Source organism: Dasypus novemcinctus, chromosome 20, assembly GCF_030445035.2.
Source record: "Dasypus novemcinctus isolate mDasNov1 chromosome 20, mDasNov1.1.hap2, whole genome shotgun sequence".
Taxonomy (NCBI): Eukaryota; Metazoa; Chordata; class Mammalia; order Cingulata; family Dasypodidae; genus Dasypus; species Dasypus novemcinctus.
In genome coordinates this window covers 21,423,416-21,445,229 of record NC_080692.1, presented here as the reverse complement: position 1 = coordinate 21,445,229, position 21,814 = coordinate 21,423,416, and the positions used below count along the sequence as shown (strand labels likewise).

Sequence of the window (21,814 nt, the reverse complement as noted above, 5' to 3'; positions counted from 1 at the left end):
CATGCGCAGTGCTGATGCGCGCAAGGAGTGCCCTGCCATGCAGGGGTGTCCCCCACATAGGGGAGCCCCACACGCAAAGAGTGCGCCCCGTAAGGGGAGCCACCCTGCGCGAAAGGAAGTGCAGCCTGCCCAGGAATGGCGCTGCACACACACGGAGAGCTGACCCAACAAAAAGAAACACAGATTCCCGTGCCACTGACAACAACAGAAGCGGACAAAGAAGACGACGCAGCAAATAGACACAGAGAACAGACAACCAGGGTGGGGCCAGGGGAGAGAAATAAATAAATAAATCTTTAAAAAAAAAAAAAAACAAGAGCTATCTATCAGTAGTATGCGATCTTATCAGAGTCTCTCACACAGCCAAGGGGATGCTCAAGTCCAGGTTCCACAGGCAGGCTGCAACCAGGGGCTCCAGTGAAAGTCCAGTGAAGGTTCTTGACGAGTTCTGGGAGATGTTGGCTGTCCAAAGACAAGCTGGGAAATTCTCTCTCAATGCTAGAATCACTTCCCCTCTGAAGGCATTCAACTGATTGGGTTAAGCGTCACTCATTGCTGATGGCAATCTCCCTGATGGATGTAATTATAACCAGCTGGCTATGATTTACCACTGCAGTAAAATCAGTGATGACTGAAGTCCGTAAATGCTCTTGTATTACAGTTAGCCCAGTGCTTCTTGACCTAACAACCGGGCACAGTTACCTGGCTGAGTTAAGACAATCGTCTTAACCATCACAGGCACCATTCTACAGTTCTTACCTCAAGGGTGGCACCTGCTGCTCCTAAGCTGCCCTGTCCCTTGTGCACCTGCAGATCTGCCCCAGAAACTCCATCTGGAGCTCAGGTCGCCCCCACGTGGGCTAAGGCCATCTGAAGACTCATTTTCTAATGAATCAGCTTCATTCATAATATAGAACTATTTCTGCACATTGCCTGCAGAGGCTCTCATTAGAGGAAGTGTTAGTTTGGTTCAGAGTACTGTCTTGTTCCAGCTTTTAGAAAATATCGAACTTTGCTTCCAGTTCAACCTTCCAGTAATTATATATTTAAAGAGAAAAAAAAAAAACAAAATCCAAACCTTTGCTGCATGATCAGGGGAGAGGGGAGTTAGTGTTGGGTCCCCTTCAATGCTGAACAAATCACTTCCTTCTCGGTTCTAGCTCCAGTGGGCTATTTCCAGTGTTCTTATTTTGCAAGAGGAATCGTTCTGAGGGCCCTGGGGGTGGAAGAGCTTTCTTTTTGGAATTCTCATTCCTGGTTCTTCTCAGGCGTAGGAGCCGCTTCTGGAAGGGCTTGGGGCAGGCCCGGGTCTGCAGGGGCAGGACAGTGACAAAATCAGAGCGGGTGTGGGTGGGGAAGGAGTCCGGTGGGAGCCGTTCCGTTCACCCCGAGGCGCCCACGGAACGTGCGCCAGAACGGGGCCAGGAGGGCAAACGAGGGCGCAGGTGCACGCAGGTGTGAGGAGCGAGAGGAGCAGGGGATCCCGGGGGCATGGGCCCACAGCTTCGGCCCTGGGAGGACTTCGTGGAGGCCACGAGCTGAGTGTGGAAGGATGAGCGGCTGCAGAGCCCCGGGAACTCCAGGCAGGGGAGCAGCAGGGCAGAGGCGTGGGGGCTGGAGGGTGGCCTGTGTGTGGGAATGGCCTGCGCCTCTCCCAGACTCGTGCAGCGGTGGTTAGTTGTGGGGGAGGATTGGGCGGGGCTCGGGGGGCCCCAGCCTCATGCAAAGTGCTGCCAAGAGGGACTGGCACCTGGAGGCTCGCAAGGCCGCTGTTACTTTCAGCGGGCACCCACTGTGCCAGGCTCTGCATGGCGCTCCAGGGTGCTCTGATGAAGGAGACGCTGGCAACACCACGCCAGGGTGGGTTATTTTTCTGGTGGAAGAAATGTCTTTCCTCTCTTCCCACTACAGAGAAACCTCGTGTTCCGGGCTTGGTTAGCTAGGAGATGTGGGAGAAGTGGGGTCCAGTAAATACTAAATTTCCTATTGAAATACAGCCCTTCTCCAAACAACACAGGTCAGCTGAGAATTCCTGTTTATTGACTTTGGTTTAATAATTCAAAAAACAATGCCAAACCAATAGCCCTTCTACACATAATACACAGGTTATCTGAGATTCCTTATTGACTCTGGTTTAATCATTCAAAATAGAAAACCAAATCAGGAGGTTTGGTTCCGGGTGCAAACGAGAGGGGAAAACAAAACAAGACTTGGGAGAAACCAGCACTGCAGAACCTTCTTGATGCTTCCCAGACTCAACCTTTTACACAAACATTAGGCAGCACCCCACCCCCTAACTCTCCAGGGGCAACTGGAAACCCATAGCTACTCCAAAACTCAAGTTGTCTACAGGAAGCCATTGAGCCATTCAGGATGCCCAGGATACCACCCAGGCTTGTGGAAATCCCTTCGGGAGCCCCAGGCTTTGGGGAGGCTTGCTGAACAAGTGTAGGCTTGACTAGTTCTTCCTTGAGTCAGGGTGAGTATTCATTCCTCAAAGGTGCCCTCCCAGGTGGGTACAGAGTAAAACCCCTCACATGCTTCTGTCCATGTTCAGTTTTGGGCTTTAAAGGAACTGGAAAACAGTGCGCGGATCTTCTTCTTGTGCCTCCCATAGTGCATAGGGACACATATGCAAATCAAGTCCCAGCGTCAGCCCTGGAACCTGAGAGTCCATGTGTATGTAAATCAGGGTTTCTGAGCCTCAGTGCTATCGATGTTTGGGGCCAGATAATTCTTTGTGGATGTGCGTTGTAGGGTGCTCGGCACATCCCTGGCCTGCACCTGCTCAATGCGACAACAGCAACAAAAATGTCTCCGGACATTGTACATGATCCCGGAGGCACGAACTCATGCCCTGCTGAGAACCACTGGAGTACCTTAAACTAAGATAGCAATTCTGTGCTACCCACGGATCAGAAAACCACTGTGCATCTGCTCCGAGAGGGGGGCTGGCGTCCTCTGGGCAGTTCCTCCTGCCTCGCGGGTGTGCTTTGTAAGGAAGTGGCACCCCTGCGCCTTAATGAGGAGGCACTTCCTGAGCCCGGCGCCAGGGAGGGTCAGAGGAGACCCAGGACGCATCCCTGTTCCCTGGGGACCGGGCGGGCGGGACACCTGAAGCACTTAGAACCAGTCTCCAGACATCAGGCAAAGCTCTGATGTCCATTTGGCAAGGACCTTCTAGAAGGCTGCTGCACGGGGAGCAGGTGGGCAGGGTGGGGGGTGCCGAGGGAGGCGCTGGGGCATCCGGACGAGCATGTGTGCCCACAGGCTGCCCAGACCGTGTGGGCCCCGAGCCCCCGTTGCCCGGCCAGGGATGGGGATAATAACAGTACTGCCCGCCCTGCCCATCCCGACGGCGGGGGACAGCCAAGGAGGGGCAGCGCCATGTGCAGCAAGACTCTCTGCTGCGCGCTTCTTGGGGATGGACCCAGCCCGGAGCCGGGCAATGAAGGCCAGGCAGGCCCGGGGTTCTAGGCTGCGGGCACTGTGAGCGCAAAGCCCGGAGGCTGGAGACCCAGCCTTGTTCAGGGGTCCGTGTGCCGAATGCGCCGCAGCGCTGCAGACACAGTAGCGACACAGTGGGCTGGGCTGCGGGCATCGGGGAGGCTTGGTGAGGTCAAGGGCAGGGGAGCAGGCGCAAGGCGGGTGTTAGAGCCCGGGACCGTGGCGCCAGGACAAGCCGGGTGGGCTCGGATCCTCGCCGGCCTCCCGGGGGCTGTCTCCATGGGAGCCGTGCTTCAGGGCTGCCCCCACCCAGGGGCGCGGCGGAAGCGGCCGCCTAGAGTCAGTGCGGCACCCACGGAGCCCCTGCGCAGCCCAGACCGTGAGTGTCTGCTCCCTGGAGAACCTCCTCGCCCCCCGCCCTGGCGAGAGCCCCTCCCCACCCACCCGCCCCCTGCTCGGAGCCTCGGAAGACGCCCTGGGGAGCTGGAATGAACCAGCGCAGCCTGCTGTGAAAGCAGGGAATGGGCCCCAGGTTTTCTGCCTTCCCATCCCCCTACCCCACCCCATCTTCAGTCGCATCTGTCGCAGCAACGCCCCATCTTTGGGGCTGCCTCCAGGCATGCGCGGGAGAGGCTCGGTCACTCCGCAGAGGGGTGGGGGCAGGACGGCACCAGGCTGCCGTCTCGGTGCCGGTGGCCTGGGCCCTCCTGTGCAGTTTCAGGTGCTCCAGGGTCCCTTCCACGCCGCACAGGGCAGCTGGGGGCCCAGGGAGCAAGGGGGCAGGATGCACCGACTTCCGAACACCACAGAGGGGCAGGGGGGCCAGGGCAGTTTGGAGCTAGGTGGAAGTGCAGCCATGCCCGGGAGGAGCCGCTGGGACCCGCACACAGCCCCGGGGACCCCGAGGGGCGTTAGGGAGGAAGGCCCTCCTAGAGGGCGGCACCTGGCCTGGCCAACACGCCCTGGGCAGACAGGAGTTGAGCCCGCCCCCAAGAGGCACACGGCAAGAGAAAGCCCCGCTGCGCACAGCGCGCCCCTCCTTGGCTGCCCCCCCCCTCGCCGTCGGGATGGGCAGGGCGGGCGGTACTGCCATTGTCCCCTCCCTGGCCGGGCAACGGGGGCTCGGGCAGCCAGGAATGGCCGTGGGAGCTGAAATTCAGCCCATGCAACTCTTGCCGGCCAAGCGCAGCGCACTTTTCTAACTCATACCAAGGCGCTAGTGGCCACTCACCCAGAGCCAGGAAGTGGGGGACCCGGGCCCCAAACCCAGTTGGCTGACACCCCCGCCAGCGTCTGCAGGTTTTCAGGCCTTTATTCTTCAGAGGCTGCTCGGCCAAGGGGCCCTGAGGCTGGACAGCACCACCCGGGTGTACCCCCAGCCGGCCCCGCACCCTCCAGCCACACCCAGCCTTCTCCACGTCCTCTCCAAGGAATGACAAGGGGCCTTTCCCAGGGCAGGTGGAGCCTTGGGAGCAGGGAAGGGAGGGAGCTGGACCTTCCCCTTGTCCTCCAGCCTCCAGCCCCACAAATGACAGGGGCAGGCCTGGAACCCCCCTGAATCCCTGATGATGCCGGCTCCAAAGCTGAGATGCGATCGGGGCTCGGTTTACCTGCTGGGGGTGGAGAGTGTGATCCTAGGTGGAAAGGCAGCTTGGCTCATGCATCTAAGTTCTTTCCCCGTGCAAAGAAATGTCCGCTCCCCATGCGAGGCCCTGCCACGTGCTGTGGGAGGGTGGCCAGAGGAGGCCACGGGCCTCAGAAATAGAGAGCACCCCTCAGGGGCTGCGGTCACCCATGGGCTGGGCTTTCCTAGAACGCAGTGGTCCAAGGGGCCATGGGAGGAGGCCCTGCTGTGACCAGGTGGACGGGCTGTGCCTGGGCATTGCTCAGCAGGACCCTGGGTGGTGCTACTCGCCATCACCAGTGTCTCTGGGGCCTGCCTGATGTGGGTTTTTTACCTGTTTGCTCCTGCAAGAATCCACCAGGGTCAGGCAGCGTCCAGGGAGCCTCCCTGACTATGTACCGCCAGACGGGGGTGGGGGGCTGCGGGGCCCTGTCCTCCTGCAGGTCACGGCCAAGGGCACAGCAGGAAGCAGCAGCAGCGGGGCTGTGGGCGGTGAGGAGCAGCCTTCCAGCCTGGAGGAGGCCGGGCAGCAGGGAGGGGCAGAACCCCTGCAGGGCTGGGAAGGTCGGAAGGTGGCGTGGGGAGGGGGGCAGAAGGACGCACACGGGCTGCTCCCAGGAGCTCTGCCCGCTCCTCAGCCTGGCTGCAGCAGCCTATGCCTCCCATCTGCTCTCTACAGCCCCTGCTTTGCAAGCTCCAGGCTTTTCCACGTACCTCCCCTCTGTCTGGAAAGCCCTTCCCTCCTTTTTCACCTTCCAGATGCCAACTCCCCCTTAGAGACTCACTCAGGTGCCACCGCCTCCAGGAAGCCTTCTCTGACTGCCCTTCCCAACCAGGGGTCTCCCATCATTTCTGAGGCTCACCCCGTTTACAGCACGGCACAGTGATCATTTACTCATCCCCCCCCCCCCACCCCGCTCCAATTTTTGGAGGGCAGTGACTGCCACGTGATACCTGGCATATAGTAGGTATAGGTGGATGGAGTCATGAATTGACCACGGACCAGTGAGTGAAGGGGTGACGGAGAGGGGGCGCTGAAATGCCCAGAGCTGCTGGCAATAAACGGGAGACAGTATAGGTGATAGGGTCCCTGGCAGGGGGAACATTCGCCGAGGAGTTCCCCGAGCCCCCGTCGCCTGCGTGGCCTGCCGCCTGGGGTGACCGCCCTCTCCCCCTGCTTCAGTATTTCTGCCTGCTGCTGGTCATCTTCCTCGTTGAGCTGGTGGCAGGAGTCCTGGCCCACGTGTACTACCAGAGGGTGAGTGGACGTCTCCTCCTCCATTCTCCACCACCACCCAGGAGGCAGCCACATGGGGCGGACGGCGGGAGGGGGGTGGAACACGTACTGGGGAAACTGAGGCTGCAACACACAGGGGTGGTCCTAGGCCCCTGGCTCCAGTCATCCTCTGCACGACTGGGTCTGGTCCAGCCATCCCCTGATACATCCACTGATGCTGGGTCTTTGCGTAGAAGTGGGAGGTGGGGCCAGCTGTCTCCCCTTGCAAGGACAGGTGGAGGGTGGCCGCATCTGCCAAAGACATCCAGGATTAAATGCTGGGCAGGAAGTGTCCTCGTCTGCCTGGACTGGACACGGAGGAGGTGACTGATCAGGTACCCTTTGGCCCTGGAGCCTTCTGAATCAGACACCTGAGGCCCTGGCCAGGTGATATCTGGCAGGTTGAGGCAGTCCACTGTGCTGTTTGCTTCTAGCCAGTGCCCAGAGGGACCTCAGGGCGACAGATGTACATATTTTGAATATCACCTCATAATCCAAATAAAAATCAACAGGTAAATACCTGTGTCCAGCATCACTGACCTTCGCAGCGTGCCCTGCCATTTCTAGCCTCCCCACCTGGGGACTCTCCGCTCTGCCCGTCGCATCCTCACCCTTATGCCAGGGTGTTCATTTTTGCAACACCCTCTCCATGAACGTCTTCTGGGCTATCGTCCCCTGACTCACAATTCCGAGTCCACAGTATTCTGGGGTTCGCTGGACTGGCTTTGGAGCAGGTGGAGCACTGCTGGGGTGGGACAGGAGGGGGCTGACGTCCTGCTGATGCCACCTTCCTGTGCCACCTTCTGCAGCTGAGTGACGAACTGAAGCAACACCTGAACCGGACCCTGACCGGAAAGTATGGGCAGCCCGGGGAAAGCGAGATCACAGCCTCCGTCGACCGTCTGCAGCAGGACGTAAGCCCCCTGCCCCTTGGGCCTGACGTGGGTTCAAATCCTGACTCTGGCCCTTCCCATCTGTGTGACTGTGAGCAAGTGCCTTAGCCTCTCTGAGCTTCATCTGTAAAATGACCTCCTAGGGTTGAGTGATCATTCAGCACGACCCCGAATGGAGGAGCCTCACCCACCAGTGGCTCCCACCCGACAAGGGCTTCCTGACTCCAGGTCCCTCTCTGTCCCCCTCCTCTGCCCTCGCCCCCACTCCAGCCTCCCCTTGACTACCTCCTCCACCCGCCACCCCCCGCTGCCTTCCCATTCTGGGTCCCCCGTGGGAAGGAAGCCGGCTGTGCCAGGAGAAGAGCTCCATTTCTGGCAAGGACGCGGGCCAGGAAGTGGCTCTCCGGGCTCCCTCCATCTGTGTGGCCTGCCTTCTTCCCCCTCCCCCAGGGACTGGCAGCCGAAGCCCGCACGGTGGGCTGTGCCCAGCAGGGGGACTTCAGTTAGACTGCCGGAGGGATGCTGGGGGACTGAGAGGTGGACCCTCCCTTGCAAGAAGGGTCTCGGCAAGTCCCTCCAAGGAGGGCCCCGTCCTGGCCACTGGCCGGGCGTGGGCCGGAGCAGCTGGGATCTGTGCTGCCCAATACCCCTGCCTAGCCACAGCAGCTACTTACATTTCAATTAGAAGTGCAGTTCCGGGAAGCGGACTTGGCCCAGTGGTTAGGGTGTCCGCCTACCACATGGGAGGTCCGTGGTTCAAACCCTGGGCCTCCTTGACCCGTGTGGAGCTGGCCATGCGCAGTGCTGATGCGCAAGGAGTGCCCTGTCACACAGGGGTGTCCCCCGCATAGGGGAGCCCCACACGCAAGGAGTGTGCCCCGTAAGGAGAGCCGCCCAGCGCGAAATCAAGTGCAGCCTGCCCAGGAATGGTGCAGCACACACGGAGAGCTGACACAACAAGATGACGCAACAAAAAGAAACACAGATTCCCAGTGCTGCTGATGGGGATAGAAGTGGTCACAGAAGAACGCGCAGTGAATGGACATGGAGAGCATCCGGGGGGGAGGTGAAAGTGCAGTTCCTTGGTCCCACGGTCCCTATTTCAAGGGCTCAATGGCTGCCCGTGGCTGGGGGACGGGGCAGAGAGAGAACATTTCCATCCTTACAGCAAGTCCTGTTGGACGCACTGCCCCGAATCCTGGGGGTTCCACAGCTGGAAAGTGGAGGCAGCTCCCCTGCCCTCCCTGGCCCCCTCCGCCTCCAGCCCACTCGGCTCACTCTCAGCCCCCACCCTGGGCTCTTGGATCTGGGGACGTTAGGTGGGCAGAGGTGGGTGGGCCGGGTGCGGGCCCCTGGGGAAGCTGAGACATGCCCAGCTCTGCACAGGGAGGAGGTCTCTTCTCTGGCACCGCTGCCAGGAGCGCACACACACACACACATGTGGGTCCACACAGGTGTTTGCCCCAGGCCCAGGCTCGCTGCTTGCAGGTGGCACACACTGCTGCTCGGGCCTGCCCAAAAGCGAGTATATACTCACCAGGCGTGGACAGAGCCGTGCCCTCAGCACTGGGCTGGGGGGGCACCTCAGAGTGGGGAGCAGGGAGACGGGGCTTCACGGGGGAAGGCGGGAAGGGTTGGCCTTGGAAGAGGGGACGGGAGTGGCCTGTCGGGCTGGGGAACGGCCAAGAAGAGGCAGAGCTGAGCACAGAGACCTGCACCTGGCACAGGCACCCACGGGCGTGGACGCCCCTGGACACAGCCTTCCCCGTGCCAGGAACACTGAGCCCGTCCCAGGCCACATCTCCGGCCAGAGGAGGCCGAGTCCAGGGAAGGCGGTGGCTTCAGAGCCAGGCCCTTGGGGCTCCGGCCGCACCACACGTATGTAAAGGGCGCGTGTTCACGCATACCTGATCCCAGAGCTGCCACGCCCTGCCCGCTCCTGCCAGCCCGTCTCCTGTGCCTCCCGGGCATTGCCTCCTTAATGCCCCTGCTGCCTGGTTACCACCATTTTATAGATGATGAGATTGAGGCACAGAGAGGGTAAGCAACTTGTCCAGGTGACACAGCCAGCAATGAGGCACCAGCCCGTGCACCAGACGCTCAGATGCACACGCAGACACGCGCACACGCCACGCTGCTGCCTGCTCGTTGCACGTCCTGTTTCCATTCTACCTTAACCCCCCCTGACTCCTGCTCATCCTCCCAGGACTTTTCTGGCCCGTGAACAGGGCCGCGACCCCTTCCTCCTCTGTGCGCAGACAAGCTTCTGTTCTCTCTCCTACCAAACGACGCTAGTTGACGAGCTCCCTAAGGGTGGGGGCCGGGTCGCCTTCCTATCGGAAGCCCGAGTGCCTGACTCCAGCCTGGGTACACAGTAGGCGCCTAACCAGCACTTGCTAAGTGAACTGAATCTACTTCCACTCCACCCACCCACACACCAGCGTCTCAGGACGGCTGTGTTTGCCAGGCTCTGCGGGGTCTGTGAATCTCCCTTCCCTCCACTCAGGCAGGCAAGAGGGGAGCAATTTTGTCCTGTCTTTGAACCGTCTTAGACCGGCTGCCCTGTCCAGCCTCAGTCCCAACCGAGCCACCCTGCCCTGAAATGGCGCTGGCACTGCACCCACCGGGCCCCCTGCGCAACCATGGCCTGCCCATGCTGCGGCTGGGGTCACCCTCTCTGCCTCTGCAGCTCTCAGAGCCTGAGTTGGGGCCTGGGAGCCTGGGCAAGGCTGGGCCCCACCCTGGGGTGCTGCCGGGCTGGGTGGCCGGGGACCCCTCCCGTGGCAATTCTGCCCCGCGCCCGGCTCCGCCGCCCAAGGCTCCGCACCCTGGCTCTCTGGGGAGCCCACCAGCGTCCATCTCCCTCACTTCTTATCCCAGACCCTCCCTGCCCCCGGGCTGCCCAGCTCAATCTCCCCAGAGGGCTAGGCCGAGGTGAAAGCAAGCAAAGGTGTCCTGCAGGCACCCTCTGTACCTCCTGGGCCTGAGATGGGCCAGCCCCCTGCTCGAGACAGGGCGAGGGAAAGCCACAGAACAGTAGGGGGGGGTGGGCTCACGTTTGGAGAATGTGTCCCAACAGCCTGGGGAGCCCCGCTCGGGCGCCCCCTCATCTCCAGCCTCTGCCTGTCCCCCCAGTTCAAGTGCTGCGGGAGCAACAGCTCGGCCGACTGGCAACACAGCGTCTACGTCCTGTCGCGGGAGGCCGAGGGCCGGCAGGTGCCCGACAGCTGCTGCAAGACGGTGGTGGCCCTCTGCGGCCAGCGGACGCACCCCTCCAACATCTACAAGGTGGAGGTGAGCGGACGGGCCCGGCTGAGGGTGGGGAGGGGGCCCCCGGCAAGGTGGGCTCGGGCCGATGGGCGCGGGGAAGAGCAGAGTGCGCTTACTCACCCGGCCGTGGGCGACTGCAGGGCCTGCGGCCCCCAAAGGTCCCTAAAGCCCTGGGGCCATGCAAGCAGCAGCACGCCTGCCTCCTGGGGTCCCTGGCTGGCTGCAGTTTCGCCCCCAGCCCTGTCCCCCCACCACCACCACCCCCGGCCCCAGACACATGTAACCCACGCTGTCCTTCCAGGGAGGCTGCATCACCAAGCTGGAGCAGTTCCTGGCCGACCACCTGCTGCTGATGGGGGCGGTGGGCATCGGGGTGGCCTGCCTGCAGGTGAGCGGGGGTGAGGGGTGGGAGGGGGCGTCTGGAAGAGCTCCTCTGCCATGGGCTCCCAGCTCCGAGAGCTGCCCCTTCGCCGCCCCCGCCCCTCCTCTTGCCCCCCTCTCCTCATTTCCTTTCCTCTCCCCTCTGTAGCCCAGGGCAGACACAAGGTCAGTCTCCTCCCGGGAGAACTAGAAGAAAGTTGCTGGGGGCCTGGGGATACCTTGAACTTGTGAGGAGCAGGGACGGGGAGGAGTGTGGGCTCAGGTAGGCGCCTGCTCCGTGCGTGTGCCCGCGGGGGGCGTGTGCTCGGGCCTGCTGGGCTGCATGCAGCTGGGACACGGGGTTGGGCTGTGCACGCGTGGATGCTTTGGGCGTGCCTGGGCACGTGCGTATGTGCACACGCAGGCACACCTCCCTTTGCGTGTATATGTAATGTGTGTGTGCACGCTCCCCTGGGGACACCCAGCCTTCTGTCTCTCTCCTCCTCACCCCTCTGCCACCCAGGAAGTCCGTGTGGCTTTCACTGGTTGCTCCGGTCAAGGGTCAAGAGGAGAGGAGCCAGGGGGGACCCCTCAGTGGCCAGGCAGATGGCAGCAAGCAGGGTCCCCATGCCCACCTTGCCCAACGCTCCTGCTCCCGCTCCCTGGAGGGCACCCAGCCGTCCCGAGGGGTCTGAAAGCGGGTGGCCCTGGCAGTTGAGAGAAGTAAGAGCATGGCCCTGCCATCAGAAGAGCCGGCTCCGCTCCTGGCCCTGCCCTGTGTGACCTTCAACGGTTCCTGGACTCCCATGTCCCTCCGCTCGGCAGCTGAAAAACAAGGCTCACTGTCCCATCGGTTAAGGAAACAAGAACAGGCAGGGGCCGTGGGCCACGTACAGTGCCTGGCCCATGCGTAGCCTTCCCTCGTGGAAGCCTCTAGACTTCGGGGTGCTTTCAGACACTTTTTCTCGAGCCTCGCAACCACCTGGGACCCAGGCCAGGCAAGCAGTAGTGTTCTCCCCATTTTACAGGTCAGAAAACCGAGACTCACAGAGACCACTTAGCCGAGGTCTCGCCTTCTGAGCTGGCACCCAGGGCTCCTGGCTCCTGATCCTTGGCTCCTCCAAACGCCCCCCTCAACACATGGAAAAGAGAAGCAGGGGGTGGCGGTGCCAGCGGGCTTGGGGAGACGTCCAATGTAGGGTTCTTCGCAGGCTGATGTGCTGCCACCCCATCAGCCTGGGGGCCTGGGCGTGGCAGTGCAGCCTGGGAGGGGCAGAGCCCACCTGGGTCCTGCCCCGCGAGCTGTGTGAGCTGGGTCTGGTTATTTCATCTCCCAGCCTCAGTCACTCATTAGGAAAATGGGGCTCGCTGTACCTAGTTTGGTGGCTTGTGGTAAGGGTTAGAGAAACCCATGTAAAGCATTCGACTCATCGCCAAGCAGAAAGTGGGTGTTCTATAAAAGGTGCCCGTCGTTATTTTTACCACTTCCACTTGGGTATGTTGTCGCTAAAAAAAAAATGCACTCCTTGTTCCTCGACCAGTCTGGCTCCCTGCCTTCCACTTCACTCACCTGCTCAGCCAGGAGCCCAGGTGACAGCAGGTGGAGGCCCCTTTTGACACCCCCCCAGGACAGGCCTTCTGGCCATGTGTTGAGCCCTGGAGGACTGGCCCATCAGAGCTGGGGAGGGGGCAGCTCTGTGCGCCAGCCCCCGGCCCAGCCGAGGTTTCTGGAAGCCCGCGCTCCACCTCCAGCATGGAGGAGGGAGAGGCGCGGTTTAACGGCAGCCTGATGGCGGAGGCTGGCCCACTCCCCGCTCCTTTCTTTCTGATTCCACCGGCCTCCAAAGCCTGCAGAAGCTGCGAGAAGGTCAGCGAGATGAGGGAGGGCGTGGGGTTGAAAATGCCCTGAGTCTAGGTGGAACCACGGGTCCGTGGGCGCCCAGACGCCTCCTGCCCGCTCAGAACCCCCCAACCTGGGAAGTCTCGGGGGAGCTTCACCTGGCCACGGCTGTGCACTGCAGCCCCCCCCCCCCCCCCCCCGCCTCCTGGCCAAGCCTCGGGTTAGGGCGCCCTCTGCCGGCCACTTCTGGGAACTAAGCTGCCCTCGTCCTTCAAGAGAGCCGACAGTTCACACCAGGCCCCTCTGCCCACACACCCCAGCCTGGCACTCAAAACCCTCCTAAGGCTCAGGAGATAGAAACCCAAGATGGTACCGTATGGTTTCTTGCTCCCCAGTGACTGGAGGAAATCTTGCTTGGAAGTCAGAGGACCGGGATTCTAAATGCTCTTCTGCCTCCTCACTGTGTGCCCCTGGGGAAGTCGCATTCCCTCTCTGAAGCTTAGCTTCTTTCCCTGTAAAATGGAGGGTTTGGACTGGATTTGTTGTTTTTGAGACTTTTGCAAGCAGCAGCACCCTCTCATCGATGGAAATCCTATATCCAACCCCAGTACATTAAACATAGAGGGTGAAAATGTTCTGAGACACAGGCCGGGGCCTTTGGACAAGCAGTGTGGCAGCTTTTCCTTCCCTGCTCTGAGGCCGTGAACTCAGCTTTCGGGTTTCAGATACAGTTTGAAACTGTATTTCTAAGGAACCCATATCTAAGGAAACTTCTAGCTCCAGCATTCTATGATATTCTGGAAAGGGTCTCTCCTCAGTGACCAGTTATCTCGGGATCGATGTTCCGTCGTGTCTTGGAATGTTGATGCAGATGGTTTGTGAACACCTGGAAACCCCAGCGGACAATGCAGTGAGAATAATGAACCCTGGTTTCAGCTGGTTATCTTGACAACGTGTCACCTGGCGCTTCTTGGACAGGTGGGCCAGACACCGATATGCTCCAGAGAAATTGGAGGGGGGGTGGTTAGAATAAGCAGAGTGAAGCGCAGGTGAGAAGACGGATGTCCGCCGGGCACAAGGCCAAAAGGGGGCACCTTCTGGCCTCAGATCCGTCCATTTCACATTTGCCTCAGTGATTTTGATGAAGACCTAGGAAACATGCTTATCAACTCTGATAATTGGCCAAATCTGCAAGGAGTGCTAGTTTGTTGAATGATGAAGCCAAGACTGAAAAAGAGCTTGGCAGATGGGAAAGATGTGCTGAAACCAAGGTTATCACATTTAACGGGGGTTAAGTCCTTGCATTTCAGTTTTTTTTTAATTTATCAAGCCTGTAATACAGAGCGAGGTCATCTGCCTTGGCCTGAGGTAGGTGCTGGAGCTGCTCTGCAAGCAGACGCAGCCTGGGACTGCGCAGGTGGAAACGGTGGTGAGCTGGGCTGCAGGGGGTACCTGCTGGGGCCCTATGCAGGCCCAGTGCCCAGGGCCACGCCCACCTCTGGGAGGGTCCCGACCTCTGGAGGGCGTCAGGGGCCCTCGACCCTGACTTATATCGGGATCAACATATGTAACATCACACAGGGGTCTCATACATCACCCCTCCACCAACTCTTTGCATTGGTGTGAAACATTTGTTACAAACTATGCAAGAGCATCGTCAAAATAGTACTACCAACTTTAGTCCTTATCTGACATTTGGTGTATTTTTCCCCCAACCCATACTATTTTTTTTATATATTTTTTTTTGTTACAGATATTGTGAACTTGCAAATCAATCATACAGATGTGTAGATTTTCCATACAACTCCACAGCCTGGTGGAACATTTGTTACAGATTATGAGACTATGTCATCAGACTCTTACCACCAATCATGGTCTATCGCATACATTAGGTACACTTTTTCCATACACCTCTATTATCAACTCAGCACAGCTTTGGCATTGATGCAAGAGTATTCTAGTATTGCTGTTAACCACAGTCTGTAGGTCCCACCAACTGTAGTTTTCCCATGCTTCTCCATATTCCCATCACCCTGCAATAGTGATGTAATCCGGAGTCAGGGGCTTTTTAACAGCTGGAATTGACCCCCCATGCAGAGTGCCTGTGGAGTCCTAAGCTCTCTGTTGCAGCAAGTGGGAGCAGGCGTTGGGGACGGGCAGGGCTGCTGGAGGGAGGAAGCCCTGCCCTCGGTAGGGTAAATCCAGAGGCGGGGGCTCAGGGGTGCATCCAGCTCTGAGCTGCTGCGTTCTGGAAGTCACTGGTTCATTCCGGCAAGGGCTCCTCTGTCCCGCCTTGGTCATATAACCCACTACCCTGCAGGGTGTTTCAAACCTGGGAGGAGTAATGGGGGTCTTGAGGTTCCCCCAAATCACAGACTCTCAGAACTTACAGGTCGCCTGGGTCAGGGCTGCTCAGTCCAGGCTACACATTAGAATCAGATTCAGAATACTCACACCCGGGCCCCATCTCCTGATTCCAGCTCAGATTGTCTGGGGTGAGGCCGGGGAGGAGGGAGAGGTCCCCCCCCCGGTGATCGAAGGTGCAGTCAGGGTTGAGAACCCCTGGGCCCCTCCTGTTCCTATACAGCTGAGGACACGGGGCCCAGCCGTGCAGCTTTCTCAGGTCCCACATGTGGCCTGTGTGCTGTGTCCAAGCAGGCAGCCAGGCAAGCGCGCCACACAGGCCGGGCCAGGCCGACCCATCCTCAGCCACCTCTAGGTCCGTGGTTAACGTGGCTTGTCCTGTCTGCTCAGCCCCCCATGCCTGTGCTGGCTGCTTGGGGCCTTCCACACAGCCTGCTTTCTCTATGTCCTCGGTCAGGAAGAAGACACTGATGCTCACTGGGGGGTCTGGTGGGTAGCACCCATTATCCTTCTGCGTAAATCAGGGTGGGGTATGTGTGTGTGCATGTGCACACCCATTGATGAGAACATCCGTTAGCCATCTGCACGCATCAGGTTGGCATGTGTGTGCACACGTGTGTGTACGTGTGAGTGTGTGCACATGCAATGATGCGTGCATCCCTGAGCCCTCTGCATGAATCTGGGTGCCTGGCCCATGTGCTCGCCGCCCCCCCCCCCGCCACTGTGCCTTTCCTGGGAGGTGCCCTAGGAATGCACATGTCATACAAAAGCACGTGTGCTGGGCGCTCAGCCCTCCTGCCCTCCCTGCATGAGACATGCCCTGTCGGAGTGAGGACACAGTATTTACAACCAAGTGTATTCTGGCACGACAGCCCCCTTCGGGCCTCTCCCTTTGCAAGGATCAGAAGCAGTAAGATTACCCCAGGGAAGAAGTCATCAAACCACGAGGTCGGACAGGATAAGGTCATGCTGCAAGACACCTGGGTGGGATGGCCGCGCCAGCCACTGACTTAAAGCCGGGGGAGATGAGATAAACCTTAAGCCACCTTTTATAGTGAAACTGAGTCTCTGGGGTGGACTAACACTGCTCAGAAAGAGCTGTGTCCACAAGTCTCCTCTGTCCTCACTTCACATCCCAATTGGGCTGGGAGGGAGAGGAGTAAGGAAGCAGGAAGAAGGCGGGCCATCCTGGGCTACCTCCTCTAGCAGGCTTGCAAAGACACAGCACATGCTTACCGGCCACAAGCAACCTCATCAGCCTGTCCTCCCCCAAAACGGCACTGGTTAGAGCTGTGCACCTGCGTCCGGATTTGCTCCGGTGCAGTCAGATCAGTAGCAGCTCGTCAAAAAGGGTGGGAAAATCAGGACATTGTTTCCTCTACTTGGAAAAACCCCATGTGCCAGAGGACAGCCACGCAGGGGGTCGAGAGGCGATGGCAAGGTCATGGCCACAGTCATGGGGCTCCTCGGTCCCCTCTCCAGGGACCTGCCCCATCTTGACTCCTGTCCTCTACACGTGCATGGGTGAGAGGGAGGAGGCAAAGAAGAGAAAGAAAGAAGGGGGCAAATGAAGAGCAAGGTGGAAGAGTACGCGTTCTCTGCATTTGGAAATGGAAAAAGTGACACCGCAGGCAGGCGTGATTTTCCATGGCTGATGTGCTTTGGACAGGGCACCCCTGGCCCTTCTTCAGCTATTGGATGTTGACAGAGGGGCTGTCGGTGGGACGCCTGGGGCCCAGGTTTGCTGTCCCCTTCCAAGCTGATTTACATGAGCTGGTAACAGCCCTGTTTATGCCTCTCAGAACCTCAGCTTCCCCAGTGGCTTCTGAAGATGAGCCAGAGAATTAACTATGACCTTGGTTTTGACAAGATGCCCTTATTCCTAGAGAAAAAGACTGCCTCGAGCAGCGCTGATACAGGAATGGAAATAGTCCCGGTCAGGACCAAATGACATCGGCTGATGGCAGGAGATCGGCCAGGACCACAGAGCAGCAGCTCGACATGGAGCTGGCTGGAAATGCAGATTCTCAGGCTCCCGCCCCAGCCTACTGAATTGTAATCATCTGTCTTTTAACAAGGTCCCTGAGGGCTTCGTGCACTTTCGAGTGTGAGGAGCATTGTTCTTGGGTGCCCCTTCCCCCGCTCCCCTGTCAGCCACCCACTGGGAGCTTATTGGAAATGCAGAGTCCCAGGCCCCAGCCCAGCCTTGCTGGATGGGAAGCTGCCCACTGCCGAGGCCCCAGGAGATTGGTGGTGCCCTGAAGTGGGTGCAGCTCGGCTCCAGGGCCCTGGCAGGCCGGCAGCTCCTTGGGGCACTGATTTCTCTCTGCTCCTCTCCCTTCTCCACCTGGCAGATCTGCGGGATGGTTGTCACCTGCTGCCTGCACCGGAGGCTCCAGCTGCATTTTTACTGATGACCCAACGTGCCACCGCCTCTATCCCTCACAAGGACCGATGCCCACCTCCCACCTGCCAGCCACGGACGCCCCTACCCTGTGCCGAGCCATCAGGAAGCCACGAGTGCCTGAGACCACCGCTCCCGCTGTACCTACCTGGGCCAGGGGCCCTCGGGGCCCCTCCCTCCACTCCTGAGTGCTCACTGCCGGAATTCCAGGGCAGGGCAGCGGCCCTGCTGAGCCACGACAGCCAGAGCCCCTCCCCGGAACAGGGGTCCCTGTGGACTTGGAACCGAACGGGGCTCCAGCTCCTGACCCTGCAGTGTAGGGCTGACCGCCCTGGGCCCGGCTGGTCTCCTGCCTTGGGAGCAAGCCCACCCTCTCGTGGGAGGCAGCCCCTGTGCCCTACAGCCCTCCCCTGCCCTCTGTGCAGGCTCTGTGGGCACGGCTTTCTTTGCCCTCTGGGAGATGCATCAGGGTGGCAGCTGCCCACCTGGGGCGATGCTGTCTCACCGGAAAGCCGGCTCCGGGCAGCCTTGTCCTTCCTGCAGGGCCTGGGCCTGGGGAGGGAGCAAGGTGGGGGGTGCACTGGCTACACCCCAACCTGTTGCCCCAGGAACAGAGCCCTGCACCCCACCCAGCTGCCTTCCCCAAGAGCGAGGTCCCTGGGAAGCGATGGCCTCCGGATGGCAGCCCAATGCTGCCTGGTAACGGGCGCCTTCGGGATCTCCCAGAAGTGGCCAAACTTTTAAAACCATCATCAGCCCTTAATGGGTATGAAAAATCCCGAGTAGGTCAACTCCTGGCCCCTACAGTGTCGGACCACTGAGGAGGAGCTCCAGGTCTAGGCATCTGTCTCTCCAGGGCCCCTCACCTGACCACAAGCAGCACTCAGCCCCCCCCCCGGGGGCCTCCCTTTCACCAGTCCCCCAGTGGCCGCAGCCCTTTCCTTTGCTGCTTCTCCACTGAATGCGGTGGCAAATTTTCAGAAAGAACCTACCCAAATACCAAGGGAGAACAAAAGGAAAATCTTTCTAGAAAAAAGAGCACAGGTGCTGGCAGTTTTCCCCAAACAGGTCTCAGCCCTCCACACAACCACAGGGATCCCCCGGCCGGGGCTCCCGCACCTCTCGGTCCTGTGCTGCTCCCCGGGGCGGGGACCCTCTTGCGTCCCCCACATGGAAGGGCACACCCTTGTTACGACAGGACCGAGGCCTCCCATGGCCTCCCCATGGAGCTCCCGCCACCCAGAGACCCCCCCCGCCCCGCCCCCGGCATCCCCTGGCTGCTGCCACCAATGGAACCTTGAAACCTACAGAGCAGGAATCCCCCCAGGGACAGAGAGTGGGCCAGCCCCCTCCGCTCTGGGGATTCTCCAGGAGCTGCTTAGAACCCAGGCTGGTTCATTTCTGTCCCGAAGGCCCTGGCGCAGCAGATGGAGTTCGGTAAGGAGGGAGAGCCCGGCTTTCCCAGCCGCTGCGGGCCACGGCCAGGCCAAAAGAAATGGTTTCGTGATGATCGCTGCTGCCCTCCAGCTTCGTGGGATCCATGCATGTAGTCAGAAAAGAAAAAGAAGCCGCGCCTCCCAGGCCTCCTGGAGGGCTAGAGCAGACCAAGTGGTGGAGACCCAGGGCTGAAGGAGAGAATGGGGCGCCAGGCTTGAGCCACGGCGCCTCGGGGTGGGGCGGAGAGATGCTGAGGCCGAATGCACATCTGCCCCTGGCAGGGTCCGCTGGGCTCAGGGAGAGGGGAGACAGGCTGGGAGGTCCCAGATTAGATCCCCCTGCACCCAGCGGTCTGGAGCACAGCCTTGACCTTGGGGAAAAGCCCGGGAGAGCCTGGCCCATTGGCCCCCCAGCCCCACGGCTTGGGGGGATCCCCGCCCTGGGCCCAGCCCCGACTGCCCGTGGCGGGTGGACAGCCCAGAGCACGTGGCGACGGGACAGGGCTAGAGGAAACCGAGGCCCAGGACTGGCAGCCGAGGATGCGGCTGCCGGCGAGGACGTGGCAGTGGGCTTCCCCCTGGGGCCCTGCTCCGAGGCTGGGACAGTCCTCAGGCCCTGGGGAGGGAAGGACAGTCCTGTGTGGGCAAAAGGCCCCCGGGGTCCGAAAAGCTGGCAAGCCCCCGGGGCTGGGACTTCCCTGGACGGCCCCAGCCTGAACTCCCCACTGCCCTCCCGTCCCCTCGGCTCACAGGGCAGACACCCTGAGAAAACGGCACAGCCCCCCAAACCCCCTGGATGACCTGTGTTTGTCGGCGGGGGGTGCCCAGGACCGTCTCTTCCTCCCTCTCCCCCTCCCATGTGGCCTAGTGCCAACTCCAGGGGCCCCTCATGTGCAGCGTTTGGGGGTGCCTACTGATGGCCTACCCTGGTCTCTGCTAGGATGTGTTAGTTCTCACAATGAGGGGGAGTTGTTTTCCCCATTTTTCGGGCGAGGAGGGTAAGGCTCGGAGAAATTCAGCACCAGGCAGGCAGGAGCGACGGCCCCTGCCGGCCGCAGCCTGAGGCGGGGGTGCTGGCCTGGAGCCCCCTCCCCTCGGCGCCCCACGGTTCTTCATCTCTGTGTCCCAAGCCGTCAGGCTGACGTTCAGGAACAAACTGTCCCCGGGGGGCATGGTCGAAGGCAGAGCCTCGGCACCCCCTCCCAGGGTGGCCGGGCCATCCGTCACCACCAGCACCAGCTGCCCTGCGCGTCTGCGGGCAGGGAGAAGCGTGGCTTGTTTCAGGCCGACAGCCAGGCCTCCTGGAGCAGGGGCTCTGGCCAGCAGGAGCCCGAGGGCCCAGAGCTCAAGGGACAGCCCAGCCTGTCATCTCGGGTGATGCTGACGCGCCCCTCCCCTGCACTGCCCAGGGGGAGAGCGGGGCTGACCCTCAGCTGTGGGGCCCTCAAGCCACCACTGAACCCCCCTCCGTGCGGGGACCGAGGACAGGGGTTTGGGGGCGGGCAAGGGCAGAGGGAGCCGGGGTGGCTGGGGCATGGGGTGGGGGAGAAAACTCAAGGGTTCCTCCAGCCACACAGAGTGGGCACGGGCAGGCAGGAGGGCCCACCCCCTCCGGGCAGCCCCTGGCTGCGCTCTTGCCCCTCACCTGCGCTGGGGCTGGGGCTCGGGCATGGATACGGCGTGGTTTCCTTCTCGGGGAGACCTAGAGTCCCACCCAGCCACCACCCCCATGCCATAGGCACTGAGAGGGGTGGGCTTGGCTGACCAGTGTCTGTGCCGCCAGAACCCTCATGCCCAGAACCAGTTTAGATCTTATCTGCTGTTCCGGCCCCATCTTCAGAGTTTTGAGCCCGGGGAAGCAGACTGAACGGTCTCTCTCACCATCCTTCACCCCACGGCAGCCTTAAAAGCCGCCTCTGCTTAATGGCTACTTTAGGCGAGGAGAGAGCCTTTTGGAGCACCACTGGGGGGCGCTCACAGCAGCCAAGGAGGCTACTTCCTGATCAGCAGTTTTTAATCAGTCTCGGGGTGGGCTAACCTGTTCTCAGGTGCTGCAGCTGCTGGCCCTGGCACCACACCTGGAGAATCCCAGCCTTAGACCACACCCCAAAGGAAGACACTTTGCCACCATCCCTTGTAGCTCCCAGCGTTCCGAGTTCAAATGTCCCTCTGGTGGTCTAGCTTGAGCTCCACCTGCAGCAGCACGGGGCCATGCCCAGGAGATTTGCGGGGAGAGGGAGGGTGAAGCTTGGACGCTTGTCACTCTCGTCAGACTGCAGGACAGTGCCTCTGGCGCTGGGCGTCCCCGCAGCACCTGCCCTGAGCGTTCGCCAGGACTGGGGCCTTGGCGGGAAGCTACATGCCCAGGCCCTCTCCCTGGGAGGGGACAAGTCACACTCCCATGCTCCGATTTCCCAACACCATCTCTGTGCCTTGGGAGGACCCCTCTCAGTCCTCATTGCTCCCCTTTTCTGATTCACGCCCAAGCCTCAGAGCCTACTTTGTGACCCCTCCCCCTCCCCAAGAGAGAAAGGGGGGGGCAGCCCGCCCCCTCCTACTGAGGTATCCAAGACACCCCCATTCCAGTGCCACTGAGAATTCCAGGCAGCCTGATGTTAGTGAGGCCAGATGGGCCCTGAACTCAGGATTCAGAAGCGTGTTCAAGAAACAACAAAGTTGCCTTAACCTACTACATAGAGAAAAATTACTCTAGTTGTGAACTCACCTCTCTCCTTAACCGAAGCCAGGAGAAGCCCAGCCTCCTGTGCTAGGGGCATGGTAATAAAGGAATTGCATCTAGGACTGCCTTCTGTCGCTCTGTTTTTTTCTCCTCTGCAGGGAAGTCGCAGGCCACTGGGTCATCAATTACATTGCGTCCCAGCGCTACACACTGCAGCCAG

The 21,814-nt window shown here is 60.3% G+C and overlaps 1 protein-coding gene across 1 annotated transcript in view; it reads left to right on the top strand.

Moving 5' to 3' along the window:
- The window catches only part of TSPAN11 (tetraspanin 11), an 86,763-nt gene extending 65,050 nt beyond the window's left edge, over positions 1 to 21,713 (top strand). Inside the window, exons 4-8 of the mRNA XM_058282596.2 lie at positions 6,255 to 6,329; positions 7,157 to 7,261; positions 10,376 to 10,534; positions 10,812 to 10,898; positions 17,429 to 21,713. Coding sequence (XP_058138579.1) covers positions 6,255 to 6,329; positions 7,157 to 7,261; positions 10,376 to 10,534; positions 10,812 to 10,898; positions 17,429 to 17,488 — 486 coding nt within the window. The 3' untranslated portion in view covers positions 17,489 to 21,713. The remainder of the gene's footprint in view (positions 1 to 6,254; positions 6,330 to 7,156; positions 7,262 to 10,375; positions 10,535 to 10,811; positions 10,899 to 17,428) is intronic.
- Positions 21,714 to 21,814: the final 101 nt, after the last annotated feature.